The sequence below is a fragment of the Neoarius graeffei genome, chromosome 1, assembly GCF_027579695.1.
Source record: "Neoarius graeffei isolate fNeoGra1 chromosome 1, fNeoGra1.pri, whole genome shotgun sequence".
Taxonomy (NCBI): domain Eukaryota; kingdom Metazoa; phylum Chordata; class Actinopteri; order Siluriformes; family Ariidae; genus Neoarius; species Neoarius graeffei.
The window spans coordinates 58,909,493-58,925,255 of record NC_083569.1 but is presented as its reverse complement, the minus strand read 5'-3'; the positions used below and the strand labels follow the sequence as shown (position 1 = coordinate 58,925,255).

Here is a 15,763-nt window from a genome sequence, read left to right as displayed (position 1 = left end):
TGTTCTACAGGGTCGCAGGCAAGCTGGAGCCTATCCCAGCTGACTATGGGTGAGAGGCGGGGTACACCCTGGACAAGTCGCCAGGTCATCACAGGGCTGACACATAGAGACAAAGAACTATTCATACTCACATTCACACCTACGGTCAATTTAGAGTCACCAGTTAACCTAACCTGCATGTCTTTGGACTGTGGGGGAAACCGGAGCACCCGGAGGAAACCCACGCGGACACGGGGAGAACATGCAAACTCCACACAGAAAGGCCCTCGCCGGCCACGGGGCTCGAACCCAGGACTTTCTTGCTGTGAGGCAACAGTGCTAACCACTACACCACTGTGCCGCCCCTTCTGTACTCATATAAATATTAAAATAGGAAACCACTAACTGCAAATATGACATTCCAGTGAACACACAAAACTGGAGACACAAAAATGATGATTGTCACAGTGGTGTGAATACTACACAGAAACACAGGAGGATATACAGTAGACATAATAGACTGTGGCTCGTTGTTCTTTAAAATGTCCGTTTAATCCAATTATGTCTTTGGAGAGATCTCAAGTGGTCCAAATCAAATCACATGAAGAGAAAGGAACTAAAGTTTAATCAAAAAGCAGTAAGCTGCATATTTTCCATACACTTCCATACAAATACACAAAACTGACCATCACAATATACAGTGAATAGTGATTAGATCAGACCCACCCAGCATTTTACACAGGACATGATTTATTGGGGGAAAAAAAAAAAAACGGAACATGGATTATACTTGCACATCTGAGTAACATAACACTCTTCTCAACAATTAATAAAAAAGTCTCATTAGACCTTTACAGATGGTGAGAAAAATCCAAGAAGGCATTTTACTGTACTCAGGTGATGAAGCCTTCTAGAAGAGTCCAACAAGGCTATCACCAAGATGTCAAATCTCAAAAAGGTAGCCATTATTTAAAAAAAAAAAAAAAGTCTGGCCTCTGACAACCACAGGGAAAAAAAATAACACTGATACAAAACAAAAAAATATATATATATAAAAAAAAAAAAAAAGTGGGTTTGATAATGTGATAATCTGTTTTATAGTCTCTCTGTTGCTCACTCTTCTCTGCCTTTTGGGAAGGTGAAGATTTCCAGCTGTTGCTTCCCCCCACCTCTTGCTGCATTATTAAACAGTTATCACAGTGAGAGCTTGCAGTGACAGAGCTCTTTGTACATGAGTCTTCTCAGTTTAGGCATATCCTGCTGACTGAAGCTGAAGGGCTGCCCCAATGCCAGACACTTACAGTACTAGTATAAAAAAAGGAAAGTGAACATGAGCAAGGTGGCACACAATATGGTGCATTATTATACATGACACTTTTTTGATGGGATAAAAACATTTCTTTTCGCAGTGCGGTTTCCATCAAATCCTGCACTCTGATTGGCTGGCGAGCGGGCCCGTATCCTATGATACGGATCCCAGTTACGGACCTCTGGCGACCCGCTCGTTCACAACAACAAACATAGCAGCATTTTTTGTCAACATTTATTGAGATTGAAGTCAGAATTCTGAGAAAAAAAAAGGCAGAACTCACTTTTTTTCTCACAGTGGCCCTAATCCTCTTCCGTATATAAGATTATCAAAAATCTTATAAATTTTTGCCAGCATTTCTCAGGAGAATAGCATTAATTTTACAGCATGGATAGCGATAACAATAGTGTTCACAGCGAAAGCGAGTTTTACTACCCTGAGGAAGAAGAAATAAAAGAAAACATTTCAAGAGAAAGCTAAAACCCTCCAACTTGCTAACGCCAAGCAAAAATATGGCTGAATCCTGAATGACTCAATTTTGTATAAATAGGGACTATAGAGGCGGCAAAATGTAGTTGTTTTTTTCTGCCATGGAAGTGCACTTGTATACCGAGGAGAAAGCAATCTGCATTACAGCTGTGAATGAGGATTCAAAATGGCGGCTCGGCTCAGTTTTCCCTTTCGGGCGCTCTAGTTTTCTGTTAGAATTTGGTAAAGAAAAAATAAATATATTATTTACCAGCTAAAGGTCGGTCCATATGGTGAAATACCGTGACCTCGGCCTTGAATACTGACCTCGGCCCAGAGGGCCTCGCTCAGTACTTTCAAGACCTCGGTCACGGTATTTCACGATACGGACCTCCCAGCTGGTAAATAACACACATACATACATCTCACACACACACACACACACACACATACATACATATTATATTATATATATATTTTGTGTGTGTGTGTGTGTGTGTGTGTGTGTGTGTTAGTTAGAGAGATATATATATTTTTTTCTTTCTATTCCTTTCTAGCAGGTTCCATTAATTTGGTTTGATAGCATGCAATACTGTGAGCATATCGCTTATCCTACGTGTATTACATCACTCTACTCAATGGAGAATGAGCGTTGAATATGGTTTACGATATTGTATGGTTGTCAAGGCAGCATGACGTCACACATCAGAGACATAAAACTTCTGCACTAGTGAGAGACTGTGACAATTTGTAAACCAACATAGCCGCCAGGTTTGCTTCGTTAAATACGGAAGATTTTGAGAGAATTTTGAAAGGCAAAGACACATTGAACACCCGAAAGGAATGTGTATGTATAATGATAATATTTTTTGTGGTATATCAGGTATACAGTATTCCATTCAGCTACCGTGATATTGAACTCGTTTTCAACTCATTCAGTATCATGCTACCTGAATGGAATATATCTGATACACCACTCAACGCCAGCCAATATTATTTAATTAATTCTCTTGTAACATACTTTTTTTTTTAATTCTTGCATATATTTGGACATGGTCCTAATTCAAAGTTATGCCTCTCTAGAATGACCTCAACAGCTATACAAAACCACGCAAGACATGAAAGCAAATCATAAACAGTTTTCTTAACTCACCTGAAGGACAAAAGCCCCACAGTCACTGTCATTATTCTGCCTTCCTACATTCTAAGATACAAATACAGCATCAATAAAGTAGCAGCTTGTAAAAAGGGACTATGAAACAGCACACATTCCTATGTGATTCCATATATAGCACACGTTACTCCAAAATAACATGCATGTCAACTGCTTTACACACACACACAAAAAAAAAAAAGAAAGATTGTATGTAATTGCCAGAGTTTTGTACATAGCAGTTTGTGGTCAATTGTCCTAAAAGACTGCAATGATGACTCACCATTTTGAAAAAGCCTCTCCACCCAGTGAGAAAATCTCTCTGCTGTTTTATAACAGCTTCTGCCTGGAGGTACTTAAAAATATGCTAGAATGTGAAAAGAGAAAGAAGTGGATTTGAAAATACAAACTGTGTGCATGTTAAATGCAGATTTATGTTAAATAGTTGAGGTTGTGAGAAATGCCATCAGAAAAAAATGACAAGTCCACACCTTGGGGCATCGTCGGTTAAGGGTTCGCTGGGAGTCAAAGTAAGTGATGAAACGCTGTTTGATGTCCACTGATACAAGTGACCAGTGCACTTCCAGATGAATAGGAATCAACAGAAGATCCTTGCTGAAGATGTCAACCTTCAGCCAAGAATACAATGAAGACATATGCCTTACACACACACGCGCGCTTTTAAGGGCCAAGTACAGAATCTATGACAAGTAGTTCAAACCTGTGCTGGCAATACTCTTAACACATAATTATTACATGGGTGATGAATTAATGGCTGCACCTCCATTCTCACCTCACCGTCCTTTCACGCATGCGTCCCTGTCTGACTGTCCATTTCAGGACAGAACTTGGGATATCTCAAATAAATTCAAGTACACCAATGCATCTAATCAATGGACTGATTCCAAATCAAATTCTAAAAAGCATAAAATTTACCTTCCAATCATTATTACTTCCCCTTAACTCCTAAACTGCTTGAAATAAAATATTAATTAGAATATTGCACAGGATGGCAAAATAGCAACTAAGATTAGAGGGGGAAAAAAATCTTACATTTTTTGTCCACCGTTTAACTCCTTCATAACCTTTAGTTCGCAGTTTATCATAAAAGAAGCTGTTGAAGAAATGGACCTAAAATAAATCAGAAAAAAAGTAAAATTTAGACATTACAAAAAGCAACATGGACATACTCTAAAACGGGCAACACAGGCACAGGGTGTCTGTGTTTGGACGACAACCCCCCCCAGTACAGATTTACAGTAGTGGTCAGAAGTTTGCACACAAAATGTCACTATGGACATGAATGTCATGGCAATACTGAGCTTTCAATTATTTATCTGAACTGTTCTTTTTCTGGGGAAGAATTACATCAGACAACATACATCTTTAACAGAAAAAAAATGACTGCACAATTTTGTTTTAATTTATTTTGTGCTTTCTGAAATCAATCAACACAGGATCAAAATTATATACACCACACATCTAATATTTGGTTACATGTCTCTTAGCAAGTTTCCTCTTGACCAGATACTTTTGGTAGCAATCAACAAGCTTCCGGCAGAATTTTGGTTGGATCTATGAACACCCTTCTTGGCAGAATTAGGGGAGTTCAATTAAAATGTGTGCGTTTCCTGACACGGGCCCGACTTTTAAGCACAGTCCACAAATTTTTAATAGGGTTGAGTTCAGGACTTGTCTTAAGTTTAAATGTTAGCCTGCTTTGCACCTTCACAATGCCACTTTGCATGTGCCTTTGTCTTGTCATTTATATTGTACTTAGATAGCTATATGTTTAGACAGCTAGATGTCTACCTAGATAGCTATAAAGAGTTATTTATATACCTTGTTTTATCATCTTTTATTTTCTCTATAAAAAACACCATAGGTAACCTGAGGGGAAACGGTATTTCAAATGCACTGTATACTTGTACATGGACATATGGACAATAAAGATCTCTTGAATACCTGAATGTTATCAACGTGGCCGTCCATGTCCCACCCTCGGCCAACCCAATGTCAGCATGCAATGTCATTCATACCACTATAGCTGGACTCCAAACTAAACATCTGAATGCCCTCATCATAATTTTGGGTGACTTTAACCACGTCAATACGGACAAAATACTGTCCAACTTCACTCAAATTTTGAACTGTCCCACCAGAGAGGAAAATACCTTGGACTTGCTTTATGCTAACATTAAGGATGCATACAGTCCCCCGGGTAGGTCAAACCATAATCTAGTTCAACTTAATCCCTGCTTCGTGTCCCTTGTGAAAAGACAGCCTGCAACCCAAGAACAGTGAGGAGGTGGTCACAGCAGGCCTACAAGACACTTCAGGGTTGTTTTGAGGCTACGGATTGGCAGGCACTATATGACCCACACGGGCAGGACATTGATGGGCTCAATGAGCGCGTTACAGATTACATCAATTTATGTGTGGACTGCTTTGTCCCAGAAAGGACTGTCATTTGTTATTCAAATAAGCCATGGGTAACAATCAACATAAAGGACATTCTCAATGCCAAGAAAAGGGCTTTTAGAGTTGGCAATAGGGGGAAGTTGAGGACTATCCAGACAGAGCTGAAAGTGAAGATTAGGGAGGCTAAGGAGAAGTACAGGAGGAAACTAGACCAGAAACTCCAGCAGAATAGCATGAGAGGTATGGAGTGGCATGAAGACCATCAATGGCTTCAGACGTATGAGTGGCAGAGGGTGGTGTGGATAGGGCCAATTAATTAAATCTGTTTTTCTAATAGATTTGATCTGGTGTCCACTGCCCATCCCCCCTTGACCCATTTGTTGTCTGCTCAGGAATACCATCAAGTCCACCAACACCCCTTCATCGACTTCCTAATGGCTCACTATTGTCAAGTGATGGCATTGTCCACTCCTCCTCCCCTCACAGTCTCCTGGAGTGACTGTCCTAGACAAACTGCCACCATCACTTCTCACCCACCTGGAACCTCCATGATGAGTTTCTCACCAGGTGAGAAGACAGCTGAAGCGTCTCCACTCATGTAATGCTGCTGGCCCTGATGGTGTCAGCCCCAGGGTGCTCAAAACCTGTGCCCCCTCCAGCTATGTGGAGTGCTGCATCACGTCTTCACATGTACTCTAATGAAGGACTCTGATAACTGCTATAGTTGAACATATCGGTAAGAATGATGAGGCTGAGTATAGGGCGGTGGTGGAAAACTGTTACATGGTGTGAGCAGAACCATCTGCAGCTCAAATGTGACAAAGACTAAACAACAGTGCTCTGAGAGCAAAATATCCCCCACTGGCAACTATGCCATAACTCTGGTAAAATGCAACTGAACGAAATTGCAATATGCGTATTACCGACAAAAAAACAAAAAATCCTGTCAGGTTTTGTGAAATTCCTCCAAAAATTGTGAGAGGAGTTGATTTCAGAAGGTGAGTACCCTTCCCAGGATGGACTGACAGACGGACGGACATGGCCACGACATAATCCCCCCTTCAGGCCTTTCAGCCAGCGGGGGAGAAAACTTTGCACCACAGTACATGAAATTCCTGCAAAAATTGTGAGGGAAGTTGATTTCAGAAAGCAAGCACACCTTGATGAAATTGCCAAAGTACAAGTTTGTTAATAATCAAGGGCATAACTCTGGTAAAATTTGCCCAAATTAAATGAAATTTCAATATGCATATAACTGTCATATAACAAAGCCTTTTGCCGAGTTTGGTGAAATTCCTCCACACATTGTGAGAGAAGTTGATTTCAGAAGAACGTACGCCCTTATGAAACTGTAAAAATACAAGTTATTAAATCAAGGGTCAAACCTCTGGTAAAATTTTAACAAATGAAATTAAATTGCAATATGCATATTACCATCATATAACAAGGCCTTTTGCCAAGCTTCGAGAAATTCGTCCAAAAATTGTGAGGAGTTGATGTCAGAAGGCAAGCGCACCTTCATGAAATTGTGAAAGTACAAGGTTGTTAATCAAGGGCTGTAACTCTGGTAAAATGCAACCGAATTGAACAAAATATGTGTACTACCGACATACAATAACACCTCTTGTCAAGTTTCATGAAATTCCTCCACAAATTGCGAGAGGAGTTGATTTCAGAAGGAAAATACACTCATGAAATTGGCAAATTATAATTTTGTTAAATCAAGGGCTGTAACTCTGGTCAAATGTGACCGAATTTAATGAAATTAGGATATGCATACTACCAATCCAGCCACTGGGGGTGCATAAGTGTACTCTTGGTGCCGGTCCCAAGCCTGGATAAATTGGAGAGGGTTGCGTCAGGAAGGGCATCCGGCGTAAAACTGTGCCAAATCTAACATGCGGAATGAAAAGAGAAATACCATACCGGATCGGTCAGGGCTCGGGTTAACAATGACCACCTCTGGGACTGTTGATCAACAGGGTGCCGGTGGAAAGTGTGCTACTGTTGCGCCAAAATGGAGAAGGAGAAAGAGAGGGGGGAGGCGTGTTAGGAGAGAGCGTGAAAGATGGAAGGGAAGGAGCTTAGAATTGAGGGTAGGAACATTGAATGTGGGAACACTGACTGACAGAGCGAGAGAGTTAGCAGGTATGATGGAAAGAAGGAAGTTGGACATTTTGTGTGTGCAGGAGATGAGGTGGAAAGGAAGCAAGGCCAAGAATATTGGAGATGGATGCAAGTTGTTTTATTATGGCGTCGATGGAAAGAGAAATGGTGTTGGTATTGTTTTGAGGGGAGAGTTGGTCAACAGTGTGATTGATGTGAAGAGGGTGTCAGATAGAGTGATGGGCATGAAGTTGGAGATTCAAGGAGTGGAAATCAATGTTGTGTGCGCGTACGCCCCACAGGTTGGATGTGAGAATGAAGAGAGTGTCTTTCTGGGAAAAGATGGATGAAGTGGTAGAAAAGTATACCGAGGGAGGAGCGCGTGCTGATAGGAGCAGATTTCAATGGACATGTTGGCGAGGGAAACAGAGGAGATGAGGATGTGATGGGCAGATATGGTCTAAGAGAGAGAAATGTGGAAGGGCAAATGGTGGTTGATTTTTCAAAGAGGATGAATGACAATAGTCAATACATACTTCAAGAAGAAAGAGCAGCACAGGGTGATGTTTAAGAGTGGAGGAAGATCTACACAGGTGGACTACATACTCTGCAGAAGGGGTAACCTGAAGGAGACTGGAGACTGTAAAGTGATGGCAGGGGAGAGTGTAGCTAGACATCAAGCGGTCGTGTGCAGGATGAGCTTGAAAGTGAAAAAGAGGAAGCGTGAAATAGTGGAGCCGAAGATTAAGTGGTGGAAACTAAGAGGTTGAACATCAGAAGGAGTTTAGGGAAGAAATGAGACGAGCATTGAGTGGTCATGGAAGTCTGGCAGAAGATTGGAATATTACTGCTGTACTAGTAAGAGAGGCAGCAAGGAAGGTGCTAGGGTGGTCATTGGGAAGGAGGAAGGAAGACAAGGAGACATGGTGGTGGAACAAAGAAGTGCAGGAAATTATAAAAGAGAAGAAGCTAGCAAAGAAGAATTGGGACGATTAGAGAGACGGAGGAAACCAGGCGGTTATACAGAGAGACGAGACAGAAGGCAAAAAGAGCGGTAGCGAAGGCGAAAGCAGATGCATACCAGGAATTGCACGAAAGACTGGAGACTAAAGAAGGAGAGAAAGACCTGTACAGACTAGCTAGGCATGTACAGCAGGTAAGCGTGATGAAAGATGGAAATGGAAATATGCTGACAAACAAAGAGAGTGTATTAAGAAGGTGGAGAGAGTATTTTGAGGATTTATTAAATGAGGAGAATCCAAGAGAGAAAAGGTCAGATTCATTGGAGACAGCAAATCAGGAAGCAGAGTTGGTTAGTAAGGATGAGGTGAGGGCAGCCATGAAAAGAATGAAGACTGGGAAAGCAGTCGGACCAGATGGTATCCCGATTGAGGCTTGGAGATGTTTGGGTGAGACAGCTGTGAAGTTCCTAACGAGATTGTTTAATAAGATCCTAGAGAATGAGAAAATGCCAAATGAATGGAGAGTGTGCTAGTCCCAATATACAAGAATAAGGGAGATGTACAGAGCTGCAGTAATTACAGAGGAATAAAATTGATGATCCACACCATGAAGCTATGGGAAAGGGTATTGGAGGTGAGATTGAGAAGAGAGGTAGCAATCTGTGAACAGCAGTACGGGTTTATGCCAAGGAAGAGCACGTCGGATGCAATTAATGGAGAAGTACAGAGAAGGCCAGAGAAAGCTGCATTGTGTGTTTGTAGACCTGGAGAAGGCATATGATAGAGTGCCGAGAGATGAGTTAGGACATTGTATAAGAAAGAGTGGAGTGAATGAGAAGTATATTAGAGTGGTGCAAGACATGTATGAGAACAGTGAAACAGCAGTGAGGTGTGCAGTTGGAACAACTGAATGGTTCAAAGTGAAGGTGGGACTCCATCAAGGATCTGCTTTGAGTCCTTTCTTGTTTGCCATAGTGATGGATAGCTTGATGGACGAAGTGAGGCAAGAGTCACCATGGAACATGATGTTTGCAGATGATATTGTGATATGTAGTGAAAGTAGAAAGGAGGTTGAGTTGGGTTTGGAGAGATGGAGGTATGCATTGGAACGAAAAGGAATGAAGGTGAGCAGTAGCAAAACAGAATACATGTGCATCAGTGAGAATGGGGATGAGAGTGTAGTGAAGATGCAAGGAGTAGACGTAAAGAAAGTTGGTACCTGGGGTCAACTGTGCAGGAAAATGGGGGCTGCGATAGTGAGGTGACAAAGAGAGTGCAGGCAGGGTGGAGCAGTTGGAGAAGGATTTCAGGAGTCATTTGTGATAGGAAAGTCCCAGCAAAAGTGAAAGGCAAGATGTATAAGACAGTAGTGAGACCAGCTGTGATGTATGGATTGGAGACCGTACCCTTAAAGAGACAGAAAGCAAAGTTGGAGGTGGCGGAGTTGAGGATATTAAGGTTTGCGATGGGAGTGACAAGGTTGGACAGGATAAGGAACGAGCACATCAGAGGGACAGCACATGTGGAGAGCTTGGGAATTAAGCCAAGAGAGATGAGACCGAGATGGTATGGGCACATCCTGAGAAGAGATGCAGAGCATGTTGGAAGGAGAATGTTGAGGATGGAGCTGCCAGGCAAACGAAAACGAGGAAGGCCAAAGAGGAGATACATGGATGTGGTGAGAGAGGACATGAAAGTGGCAGGTATGGTAGAGAAGGGTGCAGAAGACAGGGAGCAATGGAGACGAAAGATCCACTGTGGCAACCCCTAATCAAGTCCCTGGCGATACATACTGACAATAGACTGGACTAAGAATCATCATCTTCTGGCTGTTCCCTTTCGGGGCGAATACAGTGGATAATGTCCCTCCATTTCCTCCTGTCCTCTGTATCTTTTTCTGGACTGGACTGAGAATACAGAGGCCATATCCAAGAAGAGCCAAAGTCACCTCTACTTTCTGAAAAGGCTGAGGTCCTTCAACATCTACAGGATTATGCTAAGGATGTTTTAGAAGTCTGTGGGCGCCAGTGCTCTCCTGTATGCTGTGATGTGCCGAGGTAGCAGACTGAGGGCAGCGGATGTCAACAGACTCAATAAACTGATCTACAAAGGCCAGCGAAGTTGTGGGAGTGGCGCTGGACTCTCTGGAGACAGTGTCTGAGGCTACATCCACAAGACAACGGCAACGAGATTTAAAAAAATAAAATATCGCGTCCACATGGGCAACGGATCAGTAAAATATCAGGTACATATGGCAACGCAACGCTTGCTGAAAACGATGCAATACACATGCCACACCTCTAGGTGCGCTGTAAGACGGTCCCATCGGAGACACCAGAATAATAGAAGTAAGGACGCATGCGCATAAACTATTATGCGCGAGACTTCATATTAGCCACAGTCAGAAAAATCTGTTCGTAAAATTGCGTTATAATGACCAAATACAATGAAAAGTATTTTTCCAGTCTCACCTGTGAAAGGTAATCCCATGTGATCTCGTTTGGACGGCAAACCTGTTGGTACAGTTAAACGCAGCACATGAATGAGGCATCTTTATTCTCCGCTTTGCCCCATCCAATATGGCAGCGAGGATGACGCATGATTCTACGCAGAAGGCGGCGTCTTTAATGGTCCGGAATAAATTGAATGCTACACGTTGATGGATTAATTTGTTCTTCTATGCCCTTTTTGAGGAATGTATTGTAGGACTTAAACCAACATCTGAAGAGGTGAGATCGCTCCTTTTTTTTCCCCTATTTTTGCTGGCGGGATTGACTCTGCCCTAAGGGCTATTCTCTCTCTCTCTCTCTCTCTCTCACTTTGCACCATTACACAATAAATATTCACAGTGAAAATATTTTGTAAGCGCGTTTCATGTACCAAGTTACAGGATTTGTTGACAACTCGCATCGAGTTCGTTACACTTCTACCCAGCGTGAAGCACGTGGTTGTGACGTCATCGTAAACAAATCCGTTCTTCTCATCCAGACGACTTCGCAACGGCGCTGTTGCCAGATCTTTCCACTCTGGAACCCGTTCTCAAAAGATTTCGTTTTGGGGCACCCAAAACGCCGGTGCCGTGTGGACGCCAGGCCGAAACGATAAACAATTTTATCAGATTCACCTGAATCCGTTGCCATGTGGACAGCCTCTTATTTACATGAAAGCTGTGCATAACAAATATAAATTAATGGCAAATATATAACAAATAGCCATCCATTATCTGTAGCCACTTATCCTATTCTACAGGGTGACAGGTGAGCTGAAGCCTATCCCAGCTGACTATGGGTGAGAGGCGGGGTACACCCTGGACAAGTCGCCAGGTCATCACAGGGCTGACACATAGGCTACGTTTACGTTAGACCGTATCTGTCTCGTTTTCTTCGCGGATGCACTGTCCGTTTACATTAAACCGCCTGGAAACGCCGGGAAACGGGAATCCGCCAGCGTCCACGTATTCAATCCAGATCGTGTCAGCTCTGGTGCTGTGTAAACATTCAGAATACGCGGATACGCTGTGCTGAGCTCTAGCTGGCGTCTCATTGGACAACGTCACTGTGACATCCACCTTCCTGATTCGCTGGCGTTGGTCATGTGACGTGACTGCTGAAAAACGGCGCGGACTTCCGCCTTGTATCACCTTTCATTAAAGAGTATAAAAGTATGAAAATACTGCAAATACTGATGCAAATACTGCCCATTGTGTAGTTATGATTGTCTTTAGGCTTGCCATCCTTCCACTTGCAAGTAGTAAGTGATATGCGCTGGGATCACACACACAGCGGCTCAGTCCCGAATCGTGGCTCGTGCACTTCACTCGCGCGCTGTGTGAGCTGCGCAGGGCCGGAGTGCGCACCCTCCAGAGGGCACTCGCTGTTCAGGGCGGAGTGATTTGGAGCGCAGGATGCCTGCGGAGCCGAGCGTATCCGTGTATTGGCATTGCTGTGTGCACGCAAATTGTGTATTGGTGTTGCTGTGTGCACACTAATCGTTTTAAAAACGTTAATCTGATGATCCGCTGATACGGTCTAATGTAAACATGGGCATAGAGACAAACAAACATTCACACTCACATTTCACACCTACGGTCAATTTAGAGCCATCAGTTAACCTAACCTGCATGTCTTTGGACTGTGGGGGAAACCGGAGCACCCAGAGGAAACCCACGCGGACACGGGGAGAACATGCAAACTCCACACAGAAAGGCCCTCGCTGGCTGCTGGGCTCGAACCCAGGACCTTCTTGCTGTGAGGCGACAGTGCTAACCACTACATAATACCCATAATAGCCAAACCCATAATAGCAACCTGAATCCGTTGCCGTGTGGACAGGGCCTGAGAGGAGGATGCTGACTAAACTGTATATCATCCTGGACAATGTCTCCCACCCACTCCATAACGTGCTGGCCAATCAAAGGAGTATTTTCAGTGAAGGACTCATTACCCCAGAATGCACCACAGGAGGTCATTCCTGCCCATAGCCATCCAAGTTTTTAACCTCTCCCTCAGAGGCTCAGATATTGTGTAATAATTCCATTGTAATACATCTAACTACACTGTACCTAGGTTCAATAATTACATATCTACTCAATACCTCACTCAACGTGCAATACTATCATCATAACTTCTACGTACCACAGCCATTAGTTACTACTTGTGTAATATTTAGAGCAATAACTGTTCAATAACTTTCTTTATTCCACCCACATGGCTATTTTTCCTTCCACATGGATATGCAATATATATGGTTTACATTTTACTTTTTTTTTTTAAACATACAAATCCCATTTCCAAAAAAAAAAAGTTAGGATATTTTCCAAAATGCAATAAAAGCAAAATTCTGTGGTATATTAACTCACAAACATTTATTTAGCTGACAAAAATACAAAGAAAAGATTTTCAAATTTGTACTAGCCAACTTAATTGTATTTTGTAAAACATAAATGAAGCTAGAATTCGGTGCCTACAACGCACTCAAAAAAGAAAAAAAAAAGTTGGGACAGAAGCAAAATAAGACTGAAAAGTTTATAGGATATTCAAGTAAAACCATTTTGGAAGATCCCACAATCAGCAGGTTAACTGATAACAGGTGAAGGTATATAAAAGGAGCCTGCACTCAGTCTTTGCACTCAGGCTCAGTCTTTGCAAGCAAAAATAGGTTGTGGCTCATCTCTTTGTGCCAAAATTCATGACAGAATGGTTAGCCAATGCAAAAATAACATCTCCATGCAAGATCATGGAGAATTTTAGTCTTTCAAACTGTACAGTACATAATATTGTGAAAAGATTCAGGGAATTCAGAGACATCTCGGTGTGTAAAGAGCAAGGTCGGAAACCACTGCTGAAATGTACGTGAGCCTCAGGCGGCACTGCCTGAGAAACTGTCATGCTAATGTGACAAATATATCCACATGGGCTTGGGAGTACTTTGGAAAACCATCGTCGCTGAAGAGAGTCTGCCACTGCATCCAGAAATGCAACCTGAAACCACGTTACGCAAAGAGGAAGCCATTCATCAATTATATGCAGAAATGCAGCCAATTTCTCTGGGCCTAAACTCATCTCAGATGGACTGAAAGACAGTAGAAACATGTGCTGTAGTCAGAGGAGTCCACATTTCAGCTTGTTTTCAGGAAAACCAAAATGTCGGGTTCTCCATGCCAAAGGTAAACATGACCATCCAGTTGTTGTTTTTTATCAGAGAAAGGTGCAAAAGCCAGCATTTGTGATGTATGGGGGTCATCAGTGCCCACAGCACAGGTAAGATGTGTGTGTGAAGGTACCATTGACACTGAGGCGTATATTGGAAATTTAGAGAGACACATATGTTGTCATTAAGGCAACATCTCTTCCCGGGAAGTCCATGCTTATTTCAGCAGGACAATGCCAGGCCTCATTCTGCACAGGCTACAAACAGCATGGCTTCATAGACACAGAGTGCATGTGCTTGACTGGCCTGCTGCCAGTACAGATCCGTCTTCTATTGAGAATGTATGGTGCATCATGAAAAGGAAAATCAGACAACGGCGACCACAGACTGTTGAGCAGCTGAAGTCTTCCATCAAGCAAGTATGTACAAAAATTCCAATTGTAAAAGTGCAACAATTAGTATCCTCAGATCCCATATGCTTAAAAAGTATTATTAAAAGGAAAGGTGATGCAACACAATGGTAATAATGCCTCTGTCCCAACTTTTTTTTGTGTTTTTTGCAGGCATCAAATTCTAACTTCGTTTGTATTTACAAAAAATACAATTAAGTTGGTCAGTAAAACAACTGAAAATCCTGTCTTTGTACTTTTGTCAGTTAAATGAAAGGTTCAGCGTAGATTAACAAATCACAGATTTCTTGTTTTTATTGCATTATGCAAAATATCCCAACTTTTCTGGAAATGGGGTTTGTATATTATTTATATATTATTACATATTTCATATCTGTGAAGATTCTGCTCTCTTTTACCACCCAGTTTACACATTTCATACATTTTACACATTTTTTATTTCTTTTCTCTACTTGAGTGTAAGCAACTGTAGATGTACTCAATTTCCCCACAGGATTATTAAAGTATTTCTGATCCTGAATCTTTATCCACTCCACAACCAAGTTTGATGTTATTTGGGGTCATTGTCCTGTTGAAACACTTAATTGTGACCAAGTTTGTGATGGTTTGAGGTTATGCTGAAGAATTATGAGGTAGTCCTCCTTCATTATTCCATTCACTTTGTGCAATGTACCAGTTCCACTGGCAGCAAAACAGCTGCAGAGAATGATGCTACCACTACCATGCTTAAAGGAGATATGCAGAACCTTTATTTTGGGGGTCTAGCAGCGAAGCTGCAGAACCCCATTGTGTTTCGATGCATTCTTAAGGCCTCTGCATGCTCTTGCGACAATAGCTTTTCGCAGACAGTTGTAATTTATCGTTGAGCGGGGAGTAATAGGCATGCGCGATGTTATTCACCGCCACAACGCAAGGGGGCGCGAAGTCGCGAAATCGCTAGGAGTAGTTGGTGGGTGTGGTTAGTGGAGTGTTTATCCTCCGGTTACTTATAATGACTAGAACTGGAGTCGTATAGATGTACGTACTTCCTCACTTCCTCGATCAACCGCTCTTCGTGCTGCTCCATCTTCGCTCGTGTTTTTAAAAATGGCAGTCGTGAAAACAAACCAAACTGGGAAAGTAGGGAAGCGGAAGTGCGTGTACAGCGGATGTAGAGTGGACCAATCGGAGCCCTCGTCTGCGACGCTGTCTGCGAGGCTTCTGCGGTGGTCACAATTTTTGGGAGGTGCGCGCAGAGCATCTGCGAAGGTGGGGGGGCTACGCAGACGCTATCTGCGACACCGTCTGCGAGGACTGGGTTGTCAGC

The 15,763-nt window shown here is 42.5% G+C and overlaps 1 protein-coding gene across 3 annotated transcripts in view; it reads right to left on the bottom strand.

Annotated features, from left to right (window-relative positions):
- Positions 1-581: 581 nt before the first annotated feature.
- The window catches only part of senp3b (SUMO specific peptidase 3b), a 38,155-nt gene continuing 22,973 nt past the window's right edge, over positions 582-15,763 (bottom strand). For all 3 annotated transcript variants that reach the window (XM_060935602.1, XM_060935612.1, XM_060935620.1), the window contains exons 7-11: positions 3,963-4,040; positions 3,401-3,538; positions 3,193-3,276; positions 2,910-2,960; positions 582-1,284 (exon numbers count right to left, since the gene is read on the bottom strand). In XM_060935602.1, the coding sequence (XP_060791585.1) occupies positions 1,174-1,284; positions 2,910-2,960; positions 3,193-3,276; positions 3,401-3,538; positions 3,963-4,040 (462 nt within the window). In that variant the 3' untranslated portion in view covers positions 582-1,173. The remainder of the gene's footprint in view (positions 1,285-2,909; positions 2,961-3,192; positions 3,277-3,400; positions 3,539-3,962; positions 4,041-15,763) is intronic.